Source organism: Lepisosteus oculatus, chromosome 12 (genome assembly GCF_040954835.1).
Source record: "Lepisosteus oculatus isolate fLepOcu1 chromosome 12, fLepOcu1.hap2, whole genome shotgun sequence".
In the NCBI taxonomy this organism is placed as follows: Eukaryota; Metazoa; Chordata; class Actinopteri; order Semionotiformes; family Lepisosteidae; genus Lepisosteus; species Lepisosteus oculatus.
This window is the reverse complement of record NC_090707.1, coordinates 23,131,169-23,157,196: the sequence shown is the minus strand read 5'-3', so window position 1 is coordinate 23,157,196 and position 26,028 is coordinate 23,131,169. Positions and strand designations below refer to the sequence as shown.

The following is a 26,028-nucleotide window of genomic DNA, read 5'->3' as shown; positions in this document are numbered from 1 at the left end:
ATGAAACCTTGCTGTGGTTGTGAGAACAATATACATTTTATGTATTTAACAGACTAATTAAGCTGTAACTATTGTTAAATAAATGTTGTTGTAAATGTTATATTGACCACTTAAAAACTTTGTTAAAGTTAAAAAGTCTAAATTTTATACCTTGTTTCACAAGATCTGTGCTGAATGTAAGCTGCAAAGCCATGTCCTTGAAACTCAAGTACATCATTTCCACAGTGTGCGCAGATAGTTTCCATGTGACCTAGAGTGCACTTTGGTTTTAAGTTGTAAAGTTTTGAAGCAAAGCTACAAACATTTTAATCCCCCTTTCAAATGAATGTAGAGCACCTCTGCAAGTGATCTTGGTTTGATGGGTTTGATATTCACCCTGGTGTGATAATGTGGCTGTCAAAGAGATGCCTCCCTATGGTTAAAAGATTAGTGATTAGTAAAGTACAGTGCACTGCAATGCCTCCCTAGGTTTGGACCTAGGCTTCTTCTATATGTAATATATTGCTCATGAACTGACTCCACGAAGAGACACCATTGTGCCGCCTTTGATACTTTTTATTAAATCATTTTTACTTTCTGCTAACAGTGAACAGGTTTATATCTTGGTATTTTCACATTCAACACATTTTTAGTGGTATACAAGAAGAGAGTAGGATGGAAAAGTGCAGAGTGAACTCAGTAGAATAGTATGCACAAAGATGCAAGTGATCTAAATACATAATTGTGAATTCTCTTTAAACTCATGTTCTGTGGAATTGAATTGGTGTGAAATGAACTCAACCTAAAGTGAAAAAGAGGCAGATGAACCACCATTCAAATAACATGCCAATGAACTACACGTGAAAGTGCTCTAACTTCAGCTTTGGAGGATTCATAATTGTGCAAGTATTATCATGATGTAGTTCAAATAGGTAGCTGCGTCAGCATGCAAAGGAACAACGTAAAGGTTTATTCCATTCTGGAAAAGAGAAGAAAGGAAACAATGTTTCAGCTTGTGACACCTGAAGAAGGCTCCAAAGCCGAAACGTTGTGTTTCCCTTCTTCTCTTGTCAGCATGGAATAAACCTTTAACTTGTTCCTTTCTCTTATCATGAGTATTTCAGAAATGCACCTGCTTTATTTAATGACTATATTCCACTATAAATGTATTTACTATACTATAATGTACTTCATTGGTATAGGGAACAAATAACTAGATACAGCTGTAAGTAAGGAGTCAGTGGTTCAGTGTACACAGTGATGTGCGCACCCAGTTAGAATGACACTGGCACATTAATAAATCAAAAGGTCAGCTTCAGAAACGGTACACAAGAACACAAACTTAAATCACATAAGACAAAGGATTACAATAGTAATGTTCTCTGGTAAAAAAGACACCTTCACATTTTTAGAGACTTTCTGATACACTCTTACCATCGATGGTCTCCAGTTCATTGTTCCTGAGTACGAGAGTGACAAGCTTGGCCCTCCAGCTCTGACCAAGTGTTGGCACTTTTTGGAGAAAGTTATAGCCCAAATTCAAGTGTTCGAGCTCACTAAGAGGCTGCACAAGAAAAAGGAAAATCAACAGCAAATTTGCTTCAGTAAGAATGTTTATAATACTATCTAAAAGGTAACACAACTTTTAACAAAACTCAAACAAGTAAGCAAATGAAAATAGATCTGGCTTCGTAACACAAAAACCAGCGAGAATGCTAGAAGAAGGGTGTTCTTTGTACTCCAATTTAAACTCAAGCCTTTTGGAGACAACTTCTCTAATTCTTCAGTAAAGCAGCTGCATGCTCTGGAGGAATTTTGCTGTTGCCAGTAACTCGAGAAGAAGAGAAAGTAAGGAAAATAAAGTCTTACATTCATAGGTTCCTTATCCAACTCAGAATAAGATTTGCTTATTGCCATTATTATTATTATTACTATTGCAATTAATAATGACTGGAATACGAAGCTGGGGCAAAAATACATTTTGTATTTGCATTTGCTTTTTAACTAAATTTAATACAATTCTGATTTTGCTAAAATAGAATAGAATAGAATTCCAATTTTGGTCATAAGAAGAAATGTCATGTGAGAAGGTTTCATATAATTTTCCATAATAGAGTAAGCTTTGCTATACTGACCCACAGTTACTGTATATACTGTACTACATAATTACACTATGAGACCAAACACCCAGGCAGTTATTGTACAAGTACAAGTTACTTGTACAATTATTGTACAAGTTATTGGCAGTATTGAAGAAGAAAGATAACTATGAATGCTTAAAGTGTGTAAGGTCTTACAATGAAGACATTGTTAAAAGTTGAAAGTTTTATAACTGACTTTGTTCCTTAAAAAAATACAGAGGAAAATGTTTCAGGAGTAAAGCCAATAATGATGTTCAACACTCGCCAAATAAAACATTTTTTTGAATCAATGAAGGTTCACAGTCAAAAAGTGAAAAACAAACACACACAGCACACTCTGCAATGGCAGCTAATTTCAATACAAAGCAATTCAATCAGTGAACCAAGTGGTAGAAAAGGTTAGCATCTGAATGGATCACTGTACTGTTCGGTACCTTAATGTCTGAGCAGGTGAATTTAAATGTTAGTTTGTGTTTTAGTAACATTCAGCTTAGTACTACCTGTATTCATACTTACCATTAGATATTTAGCACAGTCCTGGATTTTATTATGGCTCAGGTCAAGCGACTTCAGAACATTCAACAAAGTCTGTAAATTAAGAAACCACAAATAAGTCAAAATTATGCTTATGGAATTAAGTTCTGCACTTTCACAAACTCTGAGATTAGAATGTACAGTTTTCATATGTCCAACTAACCTCATTTCAAATTCTAATCGTCCCTACTCAATGTATTTTGAAAAAAAAAGGAAAGTTTCAACAGTTTGATATTATTGTAACTGTTATAATTCAAATATTTATTAGGGGTACACTACATTGTAAATGGCACTGGGCACAAGGGAGGACTACACTCTGCACTCTAAAAATACATCACATGTGCATTCAGTCGCAAGAATTTATTTGTTTTCTGAGAAAAAACAGCAGAGTTTAATACATTAAATAAAGGGAATGCTGACGTGTTTGCAAGGGTTAGTCTGTTAAGGAGACCACAAATGTTGGCACCTCAATTTATTAGGTTGTAATTTTCAGTAGATGGCCACTGGCTCATGTACACCAGGAGGTGTACTTAAAAAGGGGAGATCCAAAATTTAAAAAGATAGAAGCGAAAAACTGAAAGAGAGACAAGAGAAAGTTACAGACCAGTGTATATTACTAGGTTCATCCTTGCCAAACCAAAACCTGAATGTTATTGTGTGCTAATGTGCTGAATATACTTACACTATATTCTACATTTGTGTTCCACACAAATTCTATATTTAATTCAAGGTCTTACCAAGGAGTCATCAAGAGATGTTATGGAATTATAACTGAAGTTCAATGTGTGCAGTTCAAGCCAAGATAATGCTGTACTAAGATCCCCTCCACACAAGGATATCAGTTCCTGTCAAAAAAGGAAAAGAACAGGTTAAGAAAGGTGGGCTAAGTTCTTTACATGGTACTCAGCATCAAACTAAGCTGCACTGTACTTTTCAAACTGTGGTGAAAAAATAACAGAAGCAGTTTAAAAATCAACCTTCACTCTTCTAATTCTGCTCTCCTTACTGTCCCCCAACCCCATCTACATTGTATTGGTGACAGGGACTTCTCCTGTTATGCCCCCAAGCTCTGGAACTCTCTCCCCAAGGATATCAGAGACTCACCTTTTCTAAACTCCTTCAAATCCAGACTCAAAACCCTCTTCTTCAGAAAAGCCTTTACTTAACTGGTTCCATTCTTCACCCCTCTGCTTTTCTTAGTACCACATCCACAGTCTCCTCTATATATTGTAATTGTTTTATCTTGTGTATTCTTCTTATTTATTGTTGTTGTCATCCTGTAAAGCGCTTTGAGAAGCCACCTTTAAAGGTGCTATATAAAATAAAGTGTATTATTATTATTAAGTGTCTGACCTTGGAAGTAGAAGAATCAGCTGTTTTAAAGAACTTAATAAGTGGGTCAGGGGAGCAAATATTAAAGGTGGAGCAAAGTCTTATAAATAATGGTTCAACACTGTCTTGACCAGCAGACTCATTACTGTTAGTTTTATAATGCCTGACTAGCATTTATTATTCAGTATTGGACTTTGGTATCATCATTCTTTCTCCTAAGTTATTGGAACTGGCAAATGAGAAGGAAATGATTTGTTCTCTATAAATATAACTGAGGTTAGAGAATTGATGGGTTTAATAGTTCATTTTGGGGTTTTTTGATTGCTTGTGTAATGGCATTCATTTCTAATCTGCCTGACAGTAAGCAGATCCTTAGAGGTATGCAACAAAATTGGCACTTACATTCCTTTCTGTATTTCATTCCATTCTTTCATTGCTCGTCTACAAATAACTAGCAATCTTGGATAGGAGCTAAAAATCCATACTTTAAGGTGACTGCATTTAGAAAGTAGGCTGCATATGTTAAGATAAAGAAAAATTAGCAACTTTCACAATTTTAGTTTGACTGAGGGCTGTCCAGAAATTCAGTTTTACATCTGATGGCACTAGGAGCTGAATATAATTTATAATATTTAAATGGATCAAGATAGATTTAAGAGAGATTACAGGACAGTTTAAGAGATGAGAAGCATATTGTTCCTACTTTTTTAGCAAACAGAGTAGCCATCATCAAACCTATAACCTCACTTCTCTCACAGATATGCTCAGCAAGGCAGATTCTCAGACTATTACAGAATATTTTAAAGCACTCTACAAGAGAAATAGAAAATGTTCTATAGTGCTCTTCCAAACTCATGTCTTATGAATTAGTTAATACAGTTGTGTGAAAAAGTAAGTACAACCTATGAAAAGGTTTGTCTTTTTTACTGTTTTGATTGTCATTTCAACAAAACTGATAGATAAAGGTGATCTAATTTTTTAAAATAGCATCGAATCACATTTTGCACTCATTTTTACTTTGTAAATCAACATAAACCCTCATAAGAAAGACTGTTGATGTCTATGAGTTTGGAAGGGTTTTAAAGCCATTTCCAAGCAATTTGTAGTGAATCACTCCACTGTCTGAAAGATCATCTACAAATGGAGAAAATTTCAAACCACTGACAATCTATGCAGACCAGGTAGTCCCACGAAATTCAGCCCAAGAGCTGACCAAAAGATGCTGCAGGAAGTCTCCAAGAACCCCAGGATAACATCAAGGGATTTACAGGCAAGTCTTGCCTCAAAAAGAAGAATGTCTCAAAAAGAAGAAATGGAGGGTTATGGAATGGTCAAGTCAAAGCCAAGATCTTAACCCCACAGAAATGCTTGGGGGGGCTTGAAGTAGGCAGTACATTGAAGAAAGCCCTCAAACACCACACAGTTGAAGGAGTTCTGTAAGGAGGAGTGGTCAAAAAGCTCTCCAAGTCGATGTAGGAGACTGATCATTACAAGACAATTACAAGAAATGCCTACAAGAAGTAATTTCTGCCAAAGGGGGCAACACCAGCTATTGAAGCAAGGGAGTGTACTTTTTTCCACAGCAGAAATTGCATTTCTGACTTTTTTTGTTGAATAAATGATTGCAAGGAATAATTTTTATTGTTATTTGTTAAATTAGATCACATTTATCTATCAATATTGTTGAAATGAAGATCAAATATCCATAAATGCAAAGATGTTGAAAAACACACACCTTTTCATGTACTTACTTTTTCACAGCACTGTACAAAGAAAAGAATTCCTCAAAACTATCTATATACGCCCTCTAGAATTTTTATTTCAGACCTTGGTTTCATTTTTTAATGAAATCTTCAACTTACTGCAGTTTGAGAATGTAACTAAAATAGTTAATTTCTTTAAAAATATTTTGGCAAAATTCAATTCCATGAACTTTTTTCTTGCCAAATAATATTTTTCATGTTACTTATATTGATTGAAAACTAACCTGTGACCAAAGAGTATGAAATAGCTTTTGACAGTTACTTAAGAATAACAATGTTCTTGTACATTAACATTCGTCACAGTTTTTAATATCTAGGTGTAATTTTCAAAAAATGTTATGCTTTGAAAAACATTTGCTAGTGTAATTTGAATTGCTAGAAGAAAGGGTTCTTACCTCCACAGAATGCAGACTTTTAGAGCAGATGAACACCTCAAGTTGAGAGTAGACAGCCCTCAGCCCCTCGAGGCAGTGCGGTGGGATACGCTTCAACTGGGACATAAATAACAGTTATTTATTATCTTATTATTTGCTGACTTTACTTACAGTATATGCATTTCACTGCATATGTACCAACACAGAAAGATAAGGCTATACTTTGTTGCGTAAAATAATATGCAATTAATAGCGTACATCTAAAACATGTGACTTCAATCTACCAAGAGAACAGACACTTTAAATTCTTGATCACCTTAACAGAAAATAATGAGGGTTCTTCATTAAAATAAAAGTGATGATAATTCTGTTTCCACACTCTAAAATGTGTTTAGTTTAACATGCCTCAAGAACATATACTACTATTCAATTTAGGACAAATGTGTTCTAACTTGAACACATCTAATGTGGCCAGCAATATGCAACTTGATGAAGTGTTTGAGACAATATATGCTGTGCATACCATTTTCACCCAAGAATAAACAGTATTGCTTGGGTAACAAACAGCTAGACTTTGTCTACGTGTTCTTCCAGTCATAATTTAACTCTCTTTGTCTCATGCTTAGAAATTAAATCAATAAAATGTCTTTATTGTCTTTTATTGTAAAACTATAAAGGTAGACTACAGTATAAAAAATATAAATCTATAAATATATATAAATATATAAAATAAAGAATAAATATATAAATAAAACCATTATTTTCAAGCAATTAAAAAAACGTTACATCCAATAGAACAATTAAACACAACAATCTATAATTCATAATCACCTAAAAACCCTAAACTACAAATGCAGTAAAAATGCAAAGATGCATAACTATGCAGATCAGATGTATGCATCTATGGGCACGTGATGGAAGTATACCAGCAGCTGCCAAAGCAATCGTCCGTCTATAGTGACAGTCAGGAATTGGCATGGCTTTAATTACATTATCTCCACGCTGCCCGCTCATGATAGAAGTAGAAACTGTTGAATTGCCTTAAACTGGCCTGGTGGTTGGGAAGATCAGTCACACTGTATTTTTAGTCTTTCCATATACTCCTACTTCACTTTTTTGCTCATCCTTCTCTACCAGAGTGATCTTTTTTGTTTCCCTGCCTCCAGGGTCACTTCATTCTTGTCCCTGTCTCTGCAGTGGTGAAATGAACAATCCACCGAGATCAGAACAGTTCAGTCCCTCGTCACCTTACCGTGTTTCTTCAAGATAGGCTGATACCGCACCTCTGATTTCTTCAACACTGCTATTTACAGCTCTGCTCAATTACATCATTTCTTTACTGGATCAACAAATCCTCACCTACACACACTATACATCACTAAATGTATCGTTCTCACTGTACTCTGAACAGGCACTGTGCTTCTTATGTATTCCTGCTTCTCTTTTTAATTTAGCTTTTCATTTGTATCTTTTTTTATGTTGTTCACAAAGTATTGCATATTTTGTGAAATGCCTTGAATATGGGCTGTATTCATAATTATTAATATAATTAATGGAAGTGGCCAAGATATTAATAGAAAAATAAAAGAGAAAACACATTTGGCATGATCATTGCTGAGGTGGTCACTACTCTCCATTTAACTTGTTAAATTTAATTATAATCAAGACTCCATATTTATCCTTTGTCAATGTTTGGAAAGAAGAAATTTCAGCGACCATACATTTGTTTGTTTACATACACATGTAATATGGTAGCACGATGGAGCAGTGGTTAGAACTGCTGTCTCACAACTCTGAGGTCTCGGGTTCCTAACCTGGGGTGCTATCTATGTGGAGTTTGTATGTTCTTCCCGCGTTTGTGTAAGTTCCTTTCTGGTGTTCCAGTTTTCTCACAAAGTCAAAGTCCAAATACATTCCGATAGGTCAAGTGGCCTCTGGAAAAATTAGCCAAAGGTGTTAATGTGTGTGTGCCTGTGTGTCTGGCAGGGCAAACACACAGACACAAACACATTGCAGGGTATAACCTGCTTTGAGCCTGTTGCTTGCCGGGACAGGCTCAGATCCCCCCGTGACCTTGAAGTGAAAGAAGTGGTTTCAATGGACAACGCACGGATGGATATACAGATAATACAAATTTCCCCCAGACAAGCCTATACTGTTACCTCAAGCACTTGAGTATGTATTTTCCATGCTGGCAAAAGACATTTACCATTTTCATTTTCCTATTAATTATATTCAGTATACTTAAATTCCATCAAGGCAAGTTCGCTACCATTCCAGTAAACCCGTTTATGTATCAGAAAAAAAACACAATAAGAAAGCATGAGCCTTTATCACCACAGTAGTTTTTATGAATAACCCACATTGTATAATGAAAGCATTAATATATAAATCTGGTCTATATATGGATTATACACATTCATTTAGATGTATTATATTACAAGTCCTACTTTAGAATTATCTGGGAGTTCAACCAAGTTTAGATACTTTACCTCTAGGTATCTGAGAGACTTGAAAGGGAAGATTTTCACAGCTGACTGCAGCCTTGAACCAGGAGGGTTAAACAGCTGCATTGGAAAAAAAAGATGTAGAAAACATTTAATAACTATACAGAAATAATAAGAACAGAAAACTCTCAAATTTAAAAGATAAAAAACATTGATGCCAGGCACAACCTCCATTCACAAACAAACAACAAACTGTTGAACTGTGCATGGTACATGAAGTAAATCCAGTAAGCAGAAACTGTAGCACTAACACTCAAATCCAAAATTCAATAACTGATTCTAATTAAGTTTAATAATCAAATCATTCCTACAAATTTCCCCTAGAAGTCTGTCTTGAGTCAGTATTGTAACATTTTGAAGCCATCTAAAACTCAACTGACAAATTAAAAGAACATTTAACTTTAAAATTACATTATTTCATCTAACTGCAAACACCTTCCAAAGCACTTGCAAATTAAAATCGGACACTCAGTTCAATCTATCTCACAAAGTCAATAAACGGTTTCTTAATACAACAACTTATAGTCAAATATATTTTTTAAATAAAAAAGCCCTATATAGGATGCACTCCTACATGTATTGCTTTCAGTACAAACACTGAAAATCTCCAAATTAACAATACATACCTGAAAACATTAAATTATATTATCATAAGAGACAATGATATATATTTTTTCTTTATCTAATGTTTAATTTTGAGCTTTCTCCCCTTCCTTTTGTGTTCTGTAAGTAGGACTTACAAGATTTGATTCTCTACAAGACCCCATTGTAAAAATATATGTAGGATAAATCATAACAGTAGATATTTGTTGTATTTAAAAAATACTTTAAGCTTTATAGATTTGTCTTCCAAACCAACTGCCCCCTCTGCTGGCCACATATGAGCCCTTCTGCACAGCTGTGTGAATCAACTGGAAATTAGTGTTCCTGACACGTGGGAATCCATCATATCTGTCATAATACATTTTCATACTCTCTCGGGTGGAAAGTCAAGTGAAAGAGTATAAAATTTACTAATGTGAAAAGAATCTTTTGTTTTGTTAATGTGAAACAAAATTGAGGTAGCCCAGTGATGAACATGTATCTTCTATGTGATGAAGTCCAAGACATTTTATTTGGATAAAAGGCACAAGTCTTGGAAGAGGTGATAATGATATTTTCTTTAAATTGTCTCAAATTTACTATTCAAATTTTTAAACATATTATCATAACACATGACAATATATGATTTTACAATGCAAAAGCTACAGCATTATTTACAAAATTCATTGCCAAATGTAAAGTACAGTAGGTGTTAAGCTGCTTAATGTATGTCAAAAAGATGGTCTCAAGTTCCCAAAGGAAAAAAAACTCATAATGCATATTATTTCATCAAATAATCTTCTGACCTTATCCAAACTTTATATTTAAAGAATAAACCCGGATTTGAAACAAAAGCTTATTAAAATTATTCCAATTTTATATCTATCTTTGCCAGTGTCTTTGAAATTTCCCACACACCTGCTATTAGTTCCTTTTACAGTCATGCACAGAATTGGCAGATAGTTTTCTGAGCCATACCTCAAAACAGATCATGCTATCACTTCTGCACTAAGGTCATGACTTCCTTTGCAAATAAACGTTTTATACTTAAAAGTTGCATTCCTTTAGTAAATGTAACTGCCCAGTACTGTATAGAGTTAGTTCAGGTGGGTAGCTGCGTCAGCATGCGTAGGCTGCAAAGGAACAAGTAATAGGTTTATTCCATGCTGAAAAAAAGAAGAAAGAGAACACAATGTTTCGGCCATGGAGCCTTCTTCAGGTGTGAGAGAGACAGGGTAGTAGGCAAAGGTAAAGTAGCAGGAGAACAAAGGTTGGGAGGGAGAAGGAGTGAAAGGCGGGAGCAGGGGACAGAAAGAGAGGCCAATCAAGAGGTGTGACTCCTCCTCCCTCCCAACCTTTGTTCTCCCGCTACTTTACCTTTGCCTACTGCCCTGTCTTTCTCACACCTGAAGAAGGCTCCACGGCCAAAACGTTGTGTTCTCTTTCTTCTTTTTTTCAGCATGGAATAAACCTATTACTTGTTCCTGTATAGAGTTATGTCATTACTGTGTCAGGAATATAAGTTGTCAATGAGGCAGATAGAAAGAGGCAGCTCAAGAACCACTTCTTCTCACAGACTAAAGAAGTGTGACATTGACTCATCATACATCAGGCATCTACTGTATATCAAAGAATGTGCTCTGTTTGCAAGTATATCTGGTTATAATATTTTACACAAAATGGTTGGGAATATTTAATAAAACATTTTACACATCAAATATATATACAATTTTATATAATCTCTTCTGAATGACAAGAAGAGAGCTTTTAGGAGGGGGGATAAGGAAGAGGTCAAGCGTATACAGAGGGAGCTAAAGCAGAAGTTAAGAGAGAGCCAGGACGCCTACAGGAGGAAGGTAGAGGACAAGCTGCAAAGGAATAGGGTGAGGGATGTATGGAGCTGCATGAGAGAGATCTCTGGCTTCAAACAGGCTGGGGGTGCAACAGAAGGGAACCTGGAGATGGCCAACGAGTTGAACCAGTTCTTTAACAGGTTTTATTCTGGGTCCTCTGTGGCTCAACACCCATCCCCCCACAGCCACACGCTCCCTAACCCTTCACAGCTGCGACTGCCCAACACCTCCTCCTTCCCCCCACAAACAGCTACAACCCCCGACAGCTACTCACCCACCCATCCCCCACAGCTGCCACTCTCCAACACCTCCACCATTAACACCTGCAGCACTGAAAGCACTATGAGCACCATCCCCCAGGCCAGGCTGACCATCACAGCTGACCAGGTGAAGAAGGAGCTGAAGAGGCTGCACCAGGGTAAGGCCACAGGACCAGATAACATCTGTCCCAGAGTTCTGAGGGCCTGTGCTGATCAGCTGAGCGGAGTGCTCCAGCGACTGTTCAACCTGAGCCTGCGCTTGGAGAGAGTCCCGGTGCTCTGGAAGACATCATGCCTGGTCCCGGTACCAAAGAAAGGGCGCCCCTCTGTCCTTAACGACTACAGACCAGTTGCACTGACTTCTCACGTCATGAAGACACTGGAGAGGCTGGTCTTATCCCACCTGAGACTCCTGGTCAGCTCATCACTGGACCCCCTACAGTTTGCCTACCAGCCCAGTGTTGGTGTGGAGGATGCGATCATCTACATGCTGCAAAGGGCCTACTCACACCTGGACAGGGCTGGCAACACTGTAAGGATCATGTTTTTCGACTTCTCCAGTGCCTTCAATACCATCCAGCCCTTACTTCTAAGGAGGAAGCTGGAGGAGATGCAAGTTGATGCCTCCACGACCTCGTGGATCACTGACTACCTGACAGGCAGACCACAGTCTGTGAGACTCCAGAACTGTGTGTCTGAACAGGTAGTGAGTAACACAGGTGCACCTCAAGGGACAGTTCTTTCTCACGCCATGGGAGTGGCGTGGAGATGGTGGACTCGTACAAGTACCTGGTAGTGCACATCGACGATAGACTGGAATGGTCTAAGAATATCGAGGCCATCTATAAGAAGGGACAGAGCCGACTTTACTTCTTGAGGAGGCTCAGGCTCTTCAATGTGTGTAGTAAGATGCTACACATGTTCTATCAGTCGGTGGTAGTAAGTGCCATTTTCTACGCAATGGTGTGCTGGGGCTCTGGGATTAGAGCAGTGGATTCTAAAAGGCTGAACAAGCTCATCAGGAGAGCAAGCTCTGTCATTGGGTCTGACCTGGACCCCTTGGAGGTAGTGGCTGAGAGGAGAATGAGGCCATCATGGACAACTTCTCCCATCCCCTCTATGACAGGCTTGCAGGAATGAAGAGCACGTTCAGCAATAGACTGATTCATCCACGGTGCGACAGAGAGCGCTACAGGAGGTCATTCTTGCCTTCTGCCATAAGACTGTACAACGCATCCACCTTGCGTTTTGGCAGAGGCAACATCGACAGTGACCTGTTTCTGGACTAAACGCATCTACACATCTACTGCTACATCTGTTCTCTTTCTTTTTCTTTTTCCCCATTTACAACCATTTTTTGTGCAATATATGCCAGGGACCTGTGCAATACATTTATATTTATATCTATATTTACATCTATATTTACTGTACTGTGTACTGTTCTGTTCTAGTTTGTTCTTTGTGTGTTCGGACTGTGAGTAACTCTTGTATTGTATTGTATGTATTGTACTATTATTATATAATTCATTACACTGTGGCTGTGTTGTGTGTGTTAAGCTGCTGTTGCACTGCAATTTCCCTCACGGGATCAATAAAGTATCTATCTATCTAATCTTTGGATATTTTGGGACTTTTGACAGCACTAACAGGTTTTCTCATAGTTTGTGTTATGCAATAAATGTTTAGATATCAGGGAGACCAGAATTTTGACAGCACATCTCTTACCTCCCATAGGTATAACTTGGGATTCTGCTAGAATAAGCAGGCAATTCACTTGTAAAATGTATTCTGTATTCTTTACTTATAAATATTAATATACACACAGTTCAAGTAGGATGAAAACTGAATTTAACTACAAAGATGAGGCTAGCAGAATACTCAAACAGAGCCAACTCAAGGATATCATGCAAGCTCACAACTGAAAAGAGTGAAGAGTTCAGAAAGCCAGCACATTACCTTGAGGGAGATGGTCTTCTGCAGCATGTCAAAGAGGAACTGGACCTGCAGGAGGGATGCTGTGTCTGCTGGGTGGGAGGGCAGAGCTAGGAAGCCATGTTGATGGGTCCGGGAGAGCAGGTATTGTTCAAACAGGCAAGTGAGGTGCTGGAGGCTGCTGGCCATCAGAGATAGAGTACTGGTGCCATCCAGGACAGAATCCCCTTCATATGAAACATACAGAAGTCACACAGCACCAAAACTACTAGCTCAGTCTTCACCCTTTTAGCTTGGAACTTTCAAAAAAAGCCTATTACAAATGAGGAGTACTCTACTCTATATTTAATAAAGCACAGTACTTTATTAGCACTATTTCAACAGACTAAAATAGCGATTCCATGACAAATATGAAGTGAAGTTAAAAGTACCATTGTTTCGCAACAGGCTGGCCAGACTATGTACTAATGTTGATCCACCAGACTCGGGAGCCGCCATGCTGTGGAAGAGACACCAAAATGGTACACGATAAAGTTAATGCTGTCAACGTTACAATACTTTTTAAGCAATACAAACTGTAAGAACAGTCACAAGGTTTCGCGTTCATATGGTCTATTTCTTTCTGTCAATGTTAATTAGATTAGAAAAAGTAAACCTGCTCACGTAGCCCTGAAATAAAAGTACTGGGAATAAGAGAGAAGATGCAGGCAACTGATTAGAATGAGACTTCCACTGCTTACAGCCTACAGCATGCGGTTTGAGCAGTGAGGCAAATTTGCATTTCATAACAAATATGGCTAGCCCCAGCTAGCTCTGTTGGTGGGGCATGAGACTCATAATCTCAGGGTAGTGGGTTTGTGTCCCATGCTGGGTGCCAGATCCTCCATGTTGGAGGTTGGGCACAAGGCTTACAACCCTTTCCTTTAAAAAACTAATGTTACGGTTATGCATAATGGGCAAACATCCATCCATCCAACAAATATAGCAGATAAAAAAAAAGAAGTTAATTCAAGAGAAGCTCCTTTGACCCCTTTAGTTAACTTAAAATTAAAACTGTCCAACCATTCAGTTTCACTTTAAAGTAAATGCAATAAGGCAAATTGATTTGACCTGGTGCACACAAAGAACCATTTTGTACCAGGGGCTATTTCAGGATACCTGCAGTATAATACTTTCTTCTTCTTGAAGAAGGCTCCAGAGTGGAAAAGTTGTGCCCTTTTTCTTTTCAGCGTGGAATAAACCTTTACTTGTTACTTTGCAGCCTACGCATGCTGACACAGTTACCTACTTCTGCAGCATAATAACCAATTCAGAAATGCAAGTTCCAAACATATCTATGCAACCTTTAAACAGATAGAAAGACTCCCAAAAACCTTCAACTGGAATTTTTTTATTTATTATTTATTTCATATTTTCTTATATAGTGCCTTGCAAAAGTATTTAGATCCTTGACCAATTCTCTCATTTTACTGAATTACAAATCTTACATTGAAATGTAGTTCTCTGTGATATTTTTACCCCTAAGCACTGAAACTCAAAATTATTTTAAGGTGACATTGTTTTTTATGTTAGAAAATATTCTTAAGAAAAATAAAAAACTGAAATATGATGAGCTATCCTGAAATCCAAGAACAGACAAACATTGGACTGCATTACCTACAGCTAGTCAATCCTCTAAAATTAAATAATCTTGTTTCCCCTGAAAATGCTGATTTAATTAACTGCTCTGCATCAAAGGCAACATTAGTGAAACTGGATGCCTTTTATCAAAGATGAACACATTTTACTTCATAATCTCATTTAAGAGGATTCTATTGTTCTATTAATGGCAACAGTGGGCAACAAAATAATCTCACAGGACCATTTTTCTAAAACAAGCTCTTTCAGTACAGACTCTGCTTCCCAGTGCACATCATTGTACTGTAATGCTTAAGTATACTTACCCTGTGGTGAGACTTCAATCTGTTACTACTTTATAGAAGATAAATAAATCAGGCTGGATTTAAAAGCAATTAATTGCTAGAACATCTGTCTGACATATAGACTCGCTTATAGAAAACTGCAAGGATACAATTGAGAAATCTTTCTTAATCAAAAATGCAATTTTTCAGGTTGACTTTATAACAAGACACAAATAAAGAAAAACTCTATTTACAGATAGTAAGGACATTAAAAATGGCATTTTTATTAAGGGCTTTGTCTTTCCTCAAACTGTCACAACAACAACAAATTGGCAAAACAGTGAAACAAGCAGGTGTGCCTACTACCAGTTCAAATGTCAGTTGAGTAGTTAAAAACAAAATCAATATTTCTTGTAATTTCTCAATAGTAGTGTAATGTTTTTATTTTGCTTCCATGTATGCCGTGGGAACACTACATTTTGCATTTTATTACGAACAACACAGGACCATCAAGATTGATATGTACAATCAGCCTGCATTTCTTCCAGCTCTGACATTACTTGCACGTAGTGGACAAAAAATGGAAATATCTGTATAAAGTCATTTAAAAGGGTGCTGGACATCCTTGTCTGTCTCATGGCATAGAGTCTACCAATGTTTGGAATTCTGCAGGAATGGAATTTTTCCATTAGGCATAATTTCAGAATATCCCATAAGATATGGCATTAACATATAGATAATGGTGTCATGTTCATTAGACCAATGAGTGACCACACCTGTGATGTCTTTATTTTCAAAGACAGTTTCAAGAAGAAAAGAAATGCTGAAACATGGAGTGAAGATTATCACTCAGTACCATTAGGTAGTGAATAGCACTGACTTTATGTTTTGAGGTACACAGGGCACTCAAACCATGAAAACGCAGCCCACAACATTATGGAAACACCAGAAACCTCCACTATTGGAATCAGGCACTGAGGACTGTAGAGTTTTTTAGGTTAATGCCAGGCATATATTCATATTGGTCGATTTGTGAAGAATATAGTGAAAAATCATCTGTCACATTCATCTGCACTGGCTGCTAGTCACCTGTGCTCTTTACACCACTAGACACTTTTATTACCAGGTGTTTTAAAGTGGTCTGCACACAGCAACCTGACATTTATATTCTGCACTGTGGAGTTTGAAGCAGATTGGTTTTAACTAACTGCCTGCACAGCAATTTGCAGTCACATGACCTGCTGCTGTTTGCCTGTTTTACCATGCATTTTGATTGATAATCTCTCCCCCTTGGAGTTTCATGCTGACATACAGTACACCACAGACAACATTGCTCATGAAAGAGGTTGAGCTGTCTTGGACATTGAAGTTCCTGCCAAAAGTGTTTCAACACCTTTTTCAAGTCACTTAGACTCTCTTGCCATCATTCTAGCTTTAATTGCACCAGGGCTTTTCTACATGGCCCTACGCATGCTGAGAGGATGCTGGCTTAATTGGAGTACATCATGTATGGAGTACATCAGCCATACATGGACAGAAGCCCTTGCTTTCAATATACAGTACTTGTCCCTTGTTTACCCAGGTGTTTCCTTTTTACCCACTACCTGTAATTCAAAGTCTTCATTGTTCTGGTTTCAGTTGTACTCCTACTGGTGTCATTCTTTCACTGTTCACTAATCTTGAATGAGATGAATGCCTGTTCCGTCAAGAGCAGACTTTCAGACACAAGAAAAACAAGTAAAATAAACTTCCAATATTAACTTCACAACAAATTAACAATAGAAGTACAGTTGAACTATACTGTAGTTGCACAAGGGCTACAGGCCTTCTGAATTTATTTTACTTTATTTTGTTGCATCCCTCTTATTTTAAAAAGTTTAAAAAATCACGTGCTTTGTCCAGATTTGTGAATGGCGATCCTTTAAACCCAATATATCCTTTTATTGATTAGTCTTAATATGGGTTAGTCTACCATGCAGACATTTAAAGTACCAAATAAAATCAGCATATGCCGGCTACTGCATAATATATAATCGGTATAGGTACATCTAAACTTATGCACGCATGTGCTCAGGCTATTGCGTTGTGTGCAAGAATAGTAAAACTGTACTGGGGACTAGAAAGGTTATTGAACTGGACAAAAAAATGCAAAAGTTTCACCAGAGAGTTTTCGTTTAATTACATTCTTCCATCATCTGTGAGACAAAATGCTTCAGTATTCCGTATTTACGGAAGCTCACAAGCACTGCCATGAAACAATCAACATACTATGCAAGGCATTGTCACCTACTCAAATTGATTAATCACCTATCGCTGATCATGTTATTTGTTTTATGCACAAAATTCCAATCGGATATTTACTTGCACTGACTATGAAGATACAGTACCACGTCATATCACACGTCTTTATCACATCAGTCCCGCATCGCATTCGTCTTCATTTACGCCAGTAAAATTCTCGTGAAATGAATGCCCCTTTATAGTCGTCACATTTACTAATACAAAATTTGATGATAGGCTACTTACGTTCTAGCTAAAACACACAGTTCAACTTCTATGCATGAATCGTTCCTCGTTAAGCAAGACTGCTCACGGTAACCTCTGAATTGTTGACATCTTGAAAATCACATGAGTCTTCACTTCCTGAATCAGCATCTAACATTTCCTCCTTAACCCTTCAAGAGGTATTCGGACAATATGTGTAGAAGAAATAAAACGCAAAACAGTAATAAAAAACAAATTAATTGTACTAGATTTACTAATTAATTCTCTGATATACTAACCATGTATTTAGCACCGTAGCATTTGGCATTATAATGTTGTTTTATTTTAAAACACCAACAAATTGTATTGTTTTTAGTCGAAAGATTAATGACGCCCTCTCGTGGTACGGAGGGGAAATTATAAACTGAGATGTGGTAAGTGGGTAAAGTTTTGTCTTTCAAATTTGATGATGTGATGAATTCGGGTACCGTACGGATCAATTACGTAGATACAAATATTAAAACACACAAAGAGTGTTTAGATTTCAGGTAATATTGTTTGAATTACCATAGAATGAATACAACCGGCAAACTATTTAATTATATTATAATTTAATATTCAATAACTCAGTATAAACAGGTAGTTTGCTCTCGAGATTTCAGTGCAAAGAGGTTTCTTTAACTTGAATGTATGTGTATTCAGAGATTTCCTCAATACATTTTGTAAGAGAACGTAAAACAGGATTTAAGGGACTACAAATTATGTACCATCATCTCAAGTGTGTATAATAACTAAAAGATCGAAAGATTTATCTTATGCTCTTGCGCTGCCATGAATGATTACAGTTCATAAATACATTTCAGAAAGAGATATCCCATCATGACATGTGCATCCATATTAATAAAAACAGTTATGGTAAGAGTCACTGTGATCTGGAGTCAATCCCAGAAACGTGTATTATTCTGGAGCAGTGGGAAGAATTTGTCTTCTTTATTAGAAATGACAATATAAATTAAAACAGAACTTGAGATTTTAAAATGGAATCATTCTCAACATTTCTCATTAATGGATGTCATCAGCAGTACAAGGATGGTACTGGTTCGAGAGAAACTCTGGACTTTTTTAGCATACTTTTTGCAAGGCATCATTTCTCAGGACTCAGAAATATTAAATGTTATATTTTATGACCCTGGGATGGCACAATGGTCTGATGGTTAACACAACTGCCTCCCAGTACTTGGATTCTGGGTTCAATCCTGGGTTGAGACATGTTATGCGTAGAATTTGCATGTCTGTCCTTTGTCTGCTTGGCTTCTCTCCAGGCACTGTGGTTTCCTCCCACCTTCCAAAGACATGCAGGTTAAGTTTGATCAGGATTCACCCAGTTTCTATTGACCAACAGAATATGCCTTAAAATGTACAAGATACATTGATATAAGCTTTTATAAAGAGCATGCATAGAAAGCTAATGGATCCAGAAACATAACTTTGAAAGTATGCTAGTAATTATCACTAAGGTGAAGACACAAGAGACACAATATACCTCCCCAAAAAGTTAAATTTGGTCACAGTCAGTGTAGGAGGTTTGAGATGGTGGTAACTACCACTTAAGAACATAAGCCCATAAGAAAGATTACAATCAAGAGGAAGACACATGAAGAATGCCAAAATACTAACTTCAACCACTTGACTGGGTAGTTTGGGGCTCTTTGGCTACGGATCTGCGCTTGTGGCTGGAAGATTGCCGGTTTGTATCCCACAGCTGGAAGAAGAATCCTACTCCGTGGGACCCCTGAGCAAGGCCCTTAACCCAACTGCTCCAGGGGCGGCATATAAATGGCTGACCCTGCAGTCTGATCTCAAGCTTCTCTCCCTGTCTGTGTGTCTCATGGAGAGCAAGTTGGGGTATGTGAAAAGACAAATTCCTAATACAAGAAATTGTATATGGCCAGTGAAGTGATCTTATCTTGTTCCTAAGAACATACCACATATTCTCAGTTTTAAATGCATTTCAGTGTGCAGTAGTCTCCACTTTTGTTCCCTGGTCAGTGTTTCACTGTTCATTTTAAAGAAGCCCACTGCATTGATTTTGTCGATGCCTTTGAGGAATATGTATCAGTTCCCCTTTATAATCTTCTCTGTTCAAGAATAAAAAGTTTCAGTTCTTTCAGCCTGTCGGTGTACAATGTTCCTTGCTTCCTTGAATTCATCTGGTTGTTCTTCTCCCAAGTGATTCCAGAGCAGCAATGTTTTATTGCAACATGGCGACCAAAAGTGTAAACATTATAAATGACATCTAACTAGTGAATTACATAGTTTTAACATTCTGCTCTTTAAGAACTGTAAGAAGGGTGTCTTATTATAGGTAGACTATGAGTTTGATTTTGATGATTGTTTTGTCTCTTAGTTTCTCCATTAATCGGCTAAAAAGGTTTCTTCATGGTACAACACTACAAAGAGATATCTCAGAAGACTTCTGCAACAGACATTCAAATTGATCTGTGTGTATTCACAGAGCTAGAACAGAAAGACTTCTTGAAACCACTGTAAGAAGAATCTAAATAACAAAATAAAACAACAGTAGTAATTTAATTCCTGTACCTTTTGAATGAGATTCAAACTAATCATAAAGAGGCTCCTCTAAGTACCCATGTACCTTCTTAAGAGAACAGAAAATTCTGGTTCTTTAAACAGAAATATATAAAAAGTTGAACATTGAACAAATCTCTCTACAATTCTGGACTGCAACACTCAACACCAGAATTGATGCTTGATATTTCAGAGCCACTTCTGGACCCTTGGAAACACAGGGCTTTCTGAGTGTAATTGCGAAATATTGTTCCACCCACCACCTTAAAAGCACCGATACGGTTTCTCTCATTAGTTACTTCAAATCCAAGTTGTAATCTTGCCAGTTGACAGCACTGTGCTTGAATTCCAATCCAATGCCCTTTAATGGGCAAGTACTAAAAAACGTAACTGAAATTTTTTTAATTGTTTTTTTTTCTAGGGTATTTTGTCTCAAATAACACAATTACATAACTTTTTTCAAAACTGTGTGTTTATTTTCCATTTTACAAACTGTATCCCACAGGATATGGTGCCCATTTGGGGTATACATCCGAACTGTTTTTGGCAACTGCTCACATAGTCAAAAAAACCATAAAACCATTAAAACTCACTTATTTTTCTGTATTTCATTAAAAAATATAAAATCTTACCAAACATGAAATACACCCTTGTCCCGACTTGCTTTGGTGTTTAAAAAATTACAACTGGTGTTAAAACTTAAAACTTACAAGTTACTCAAGTGTTAAAATATTTATCATATAAAAACCCCAATTCATTTGGGCCCAAAATTGCAACAGTTCATTGTTTGTTAAATATCGGTACTATGGACCCGTCCTTATGTTCAACAGTATCTCATCGAAGATGGAAGCTCCGGAAGCAGTTGCGTGCATTTTGTCCAGTGACAATGCAAAGCCTCACATTACACTTCTCACACATGATGGAGGTCTGTCCATCTCCCTTTCACAGACACGATGGGTAGTGGCTGTTTCCATCATAGCACATTTCATCTATAGGCCGTGGGACCTTTTTGCTGCTTGACAACCCTCACTGGTGCATCATTCTCATTTCCTAGGGATGGCTGGCCTCTTTTTTGCTTTTCTGGATAGATGAGACCTTTGGCAACATCTAGCCTGAAATCCTTTAGTTTCTTCAGCTTTACTGGACCAATTGCTGTTGCATCATGCCGATAGAGCAACCATGCATTATTGACAGCAATGTCTATCAGTTGCCAGAATATGCAAAGGTACCACCAATGGGTCTTGGCTGGAGTGCAATATAATGCAATCATCATGTCAGCCAAGTCCACACCTCCCATGTGATGTATGTATTCTGCCACAATCTGTGGACATGGGACAGATATCTGTCTTCCCTTCTTCTTTGAGAAGTGCTTCACTTCACCCACAGGCATCACAGAAGCACATGTGCTCATCAAGGTGACTGTTTTGTTGTCAGCCCATTTGACTATTGCAAGCTATGCATCATTGTCAACTCGGTAGTCAAAACTACCTCTTCAGTAGTTCTCGATCATCTTCCAGTTTGCAGCCCATAAAGCGATTCTTTCGAATGGTTCCCAAACGTCTGAGGACCACGGAATCCTTCAAATAGGTTAGCAAGCTGAGAGATGTGAAGAAGTTGTCAAAGTAGACCACACAGTCAGGAAGGTTTCTGATGGTTTTGCATACATTCATGTAAGTGCACACACACTATATAGTGTAACTTTATCAACAGTATCCTATTTATTGGTTTACATCACCTAAATTTGTTAATTTGTCTGGACGGGTGTCCTCCTTCTGCTGCCTCATCACTACAGCTACTGTCACTACTGCTGTCCTCACTGCTGCTACTATCTTCTCTTAGGCCTTCTGCATATACATAGGCTTCATCATCTTCCTCACTTATCCCTTGCTCTGAATCTGAAGAGCCATCAGGTGGCAAGACTACTGGCTGAATCCCTCTCCTAGGCCTACTATAAAATATCTTTGTGGAAATTCCCTGAAATAGTTAGTAAATTATATTAAGGTTAATCAATAATGCACCTTTATGTGATTTAATAATGAAAAAATAGCATTTCATTTGTTGTTGTTATTTAATATCTAATAATTATGGCCTTTAAAGAACAGGCACCCATAGTGCTAGTAATGACTGTTTTATGGTTAGTGAAGCCTTCTCCATCTTCCATCATGACAGATGCTCAGATGAAATCACATGACCTAAGTCCTTAACACATGACTCCTTCGTATGTATTCATTGGATAAAAAAAACACATGTTCGTAGCCCCTCCCACAGCTGGTCAAAATGTCTGTATCCAGCAGGATACAATAGTCATTATTTGAACTGCTTTTTGATACTAGATTGACTTTTGAACTAAATGTGCAAGAGATTGTAAAGATATCACCATACTGTGTTGTCTATAGCAGAAAACAATGCTTCATGCTTTTTTGACAAGGATAATTTTCAATAAATATTTCAATGTCTTTCTTGCAAGTGTCTCTAATACTACATTTAGCAGGTTAAAATTTAACTACAATGATCCTGGCTAGGTTTTGTTCAAGTGATTGCATTATTCCTGTCTTGGAGTCAGATTCTGAGTTGATTTGGAAATCTTTCTCTTGATATTCAAGGCTCTGTATGGTATATGGTATAGATGCCTAATACCGAATACATTTGTTAACTTCACTTCCTGTGACCTTTGCTCAGCTGATTCTGGATTATTACATGTTCCTACTGTTCATCTTCACTCTTTGGGTGATAGAATCCTTTTGTTGTTGTGCATGAAAGGTCTAGACACCACCTGAAAAAAAAAACCCAAGAGACTCAACCCACTAGGGGCTTTTACATCCACATCTAGCATAAAGGCTTACTTTTTTTAAAGTAAGCTTATTTGTGATTATTTTATCTTTCGTATCTGCTTTGCATTTTTCTAGATTTTAATTTTATTGTGAAGTACACTTTTGGTGTATTCTAAAGCTCTTCGCGATAATAGCTTTTAAATCTATTGTATAAAATACAGTTTATTATTATGATTATTGATAGCCAATAGACATGAGGGCACTAATTCCGAGAGTGTATTCACATGCTATACACAATAGGTATGATTTTTGCTGTGGGGAAAATTACCCAACAATTATTTTACTGTGGAAATATTAAACAATATGCCTTTATAGTCTGAAATGAAAATACATTTCTGAGAAAAAAAACATCTATGCAATCAAACACAGACTATACAGTATTATAAACTATACATTGTCTAGTCTAGTTAATATTTTTAAGTACAGTAAGTGCTTTCTGTAATTTGACCAGTATGTCATGCTTATAATTAAGTTGTGTATTTTAAAATACACAGTATGCACAGTTTACATCTCATTTACAAGAAAAAATAACTTTTTTTTTGTTTATTCATCTCTGGCTTCATCATTCATTATTTTTTTGTTCTGTTCTTTAGGTCCCATTTTTTATGATACTGTACCACCCAAATGTCCTTTTTGCTTTTTTGGAAGCATTTTTGTTGCTTATTAAACATACTGAAAACAGCCGTGCCCTATATTTTGGCTCCTCCATGAAAACACCAGGACATACACCCTGTCCTTATGCCACCTGCTCTGTGGATAAACACGGGCCTTGAGTTTCCATGGGAATCTGTTCAGCGTCATTCACATGCAATTAAAAACATTTACCAAATGTTAAAAATACAACAATTGACCTCACTGCTCTTGTATAGCTTATCACGTGTTTTGGAAGCCACTCTTTTCATTCTTCTCTGATTCTGTCTGCCTTGCTCTTCCTGAAATATTTAGACATATATATTAAAAAGAATATCAGTTTTTCAAATACTTTCTGTGTTCCTGTTCATTGATTTTTTCTTGACTGTGAATGAAATAATGAGTAACCCTTTCATTCTAAACCAAGGAACATGAGAGAAAAGAGTATATCTGTGCTATGGAGGGCAATCTTTTCCTTTAGTATAATTTCCCTCTATATTAACAACCAGCATGACCATCAGGCTTGCATACTGTGTGACTCAATCTTGCATGGCTGTGGAGGTTGATCCTTTGCATCACGTGGATAGGGCCAGCATCACTAGTTGAGAAGCAGCTGGGAGGTGGCAAGCCTTCACTATGGAGCATCGCGTTTGCAGCGCTTTCTGACTGAGCGGTGTTCAGACACATTCCATAGGGACAACTCTCCAAACGCACAGGTAGGCGAGTCAGTACGGCTGAATCGATGCGAACCGCGCAGAAGCTGCTGAAAAGTACAGAACCAAAAGGTCAGAAGAGCCCCCAAAATAGGCGAATACTCTCCCGTTTGCTAAAAGTGGGGTATGTTGATCCTAACCGAATAATTTCTTGAGATGCACTGCTTCTGTTAAAAAAAAAATGAATATGAAAATAATAAATCAATGATGCATTAAATTAAACGTATTTTAGCGTTTTATTTCAGTGAACGAAAGACAGATAACAAGAAGAAAACTAAACTGCAACTGATTTTCACCACTATTACTGGAGGACCGTGTGTAAGATGCCTGTGGAATTGTAAGCAGGTGATGCATTTTCAGCGGGGGCGGCGTTGCATTAGATGCTTTATTTTGTACACCGGGAAGCGTAGACAATTACATCTTAACCTGTATATTATCTTCCACGTATTGAGGGAAAATACAAAATATCAAAAAAGCAATTAAAGTGTGCAACAGAGATTACGATATTTTTTGTTCTGCTGAACAAAGGGAAGAAAATGTTCAATGAAAACGCATCTCGTTGCCTTCGCGGATAGGGTTAAGTTGAATGAGTTAATGGATTGAAACTAGGTTAGAAGCGCACAAGGGTTTAAATGTATAATGAAAAGAAAGACTGGAACTGATTCCTAAGATTTCTTAACTATACGGAGTAACTTCATAGAGATAACAAGGAAAGACTTTTATTTTCGCAGTGTCCGTTTATTACGAGAAAATATGACTGGAAACAGTCATACGAAATACATGGTCTTGCGTTAACGCAGTTTAAGAATGCAAAGCCTTATTCTTAACAGTTCATATACACACGATGCTAATTTCCTTAATTACACATTTTCTTTGATTAGGTTTTGATGTGCTCCAGCGAAGTAATTATTTCGATGAAAGCACTTAATGTGTACCTGACCAGGTATTGCCTCCGTTCACAGATGTTTGCAAAATAGTCAAATGGAGGAACGGCCTTGCTGGCTCAATCTCTCCTACGTATTATAAGTTTTTTTTTACAATCCTGTAGTTTGAAACAACATATTTACATTTTAAATTAAAAAAATAATAATATTGTTACTAAACTGAGCAAAATTTAACCCCATGGGCTTCTAATATAGGACTTTATTTGGACTCTTCATGAAATAATACACTACAAGGATGGTTATGCTCAACTGGTTTCTGTAATGAAAAAGTAATAATTCCTTTCAAGACATTTTATATGTTAATTTTTGAGCACTTTGGTACTCCTCGATGTGTCACACAAATCCTCAGAAGATTCTTATCAAGTACTGATACCGAATGTAGTTCAGGTGGGTAGCTGCGTCAGCATGCGTAGGCTGCAAAGGAACAAGTAATAGGTTTATTCCATGCTGAAAAAAAGAAGAAAGAGAACACAACGTTTCGGCCGTGGAGCCTTCTTCACCTGAAGAAGGCTCCACGGCCGAAACGTTGTGTTCTCTTTCTTCTTTATTTCAGCATGGAATAAACCTATTACTTGTTCCTGATACCGAATGTATCACTATCCTTGCCAACAATCCTGTGGGGCATGTGGGTTTCATGTACAGTAGCTGCACATTTTACACAATTCTGTTTTCTCCAGAA

The 26,028-nt window shown here is 37.2% G+C and overlaps 2 protein-coding genes across 2 annotated transcripts in view; one reads left to right on the top strand and one right to left on the bottom strand.

The window, feature by feature from the left end:
* stk11ip (serine/threonine kinase 11 interacting protein) overlaps positions 1-17,815 on the bottom strand; it is a 49,774-nt gene extending 31,959 nt beyond the window's left edge. Inside the window, exons 1-8 of the mRNA XM_069196450.1 lie at positions 17,685-17,815; positions 13,689-13,756; positions 13,282-13,484; positions 8,616-8,690; positions 6,145-6,240; positions 3,392-3,499; positions 2,637-2,708; positions 1,414-1,543 (exon numbers count right to left, since the gene is read on the bottom strand). Of these exons, the coding sequence (XP_069052551.1) occupies positions 1,414-1,543; positions 2,637-2,708; positions 3,392-3,499; positions 6,145-6,240; positions 8,616-8,690; positions 13,282-13,484; positions 13,689-13,755 (751 nt within the window). The 5' untranslated portion in view covers position 13,756; positions 17,685-17,815. The remainder of the gene's footprint in view (positions 1-1,413; positions 1,544-2,636; positions 2,709-3,391; positions 3,500-6,144; positions 6,241-8,615; positions 8,691-13,281; positions 13,485-13,688; positions 13,757-17,684) is intronic.
* A 6,492-nt stretch (positions 17,816-24,307) lies between these two features.
* The window catches only part of slc4a3 (solute carrier family 4 member 3), a 92,017-nt gene continuing 90,296 nt past the window's right edge, over positions 24,308-26,028 (top strand). Inside the window, exon 1 of the mRNA XM_015359277.2 lies at positions 24,308-24,408. The gene's annotated coding sequence lies outside the window, so the exon portion shown is untranslated. The remainder of the gene's footprint in view (positions 24,409-26,028) is intronic.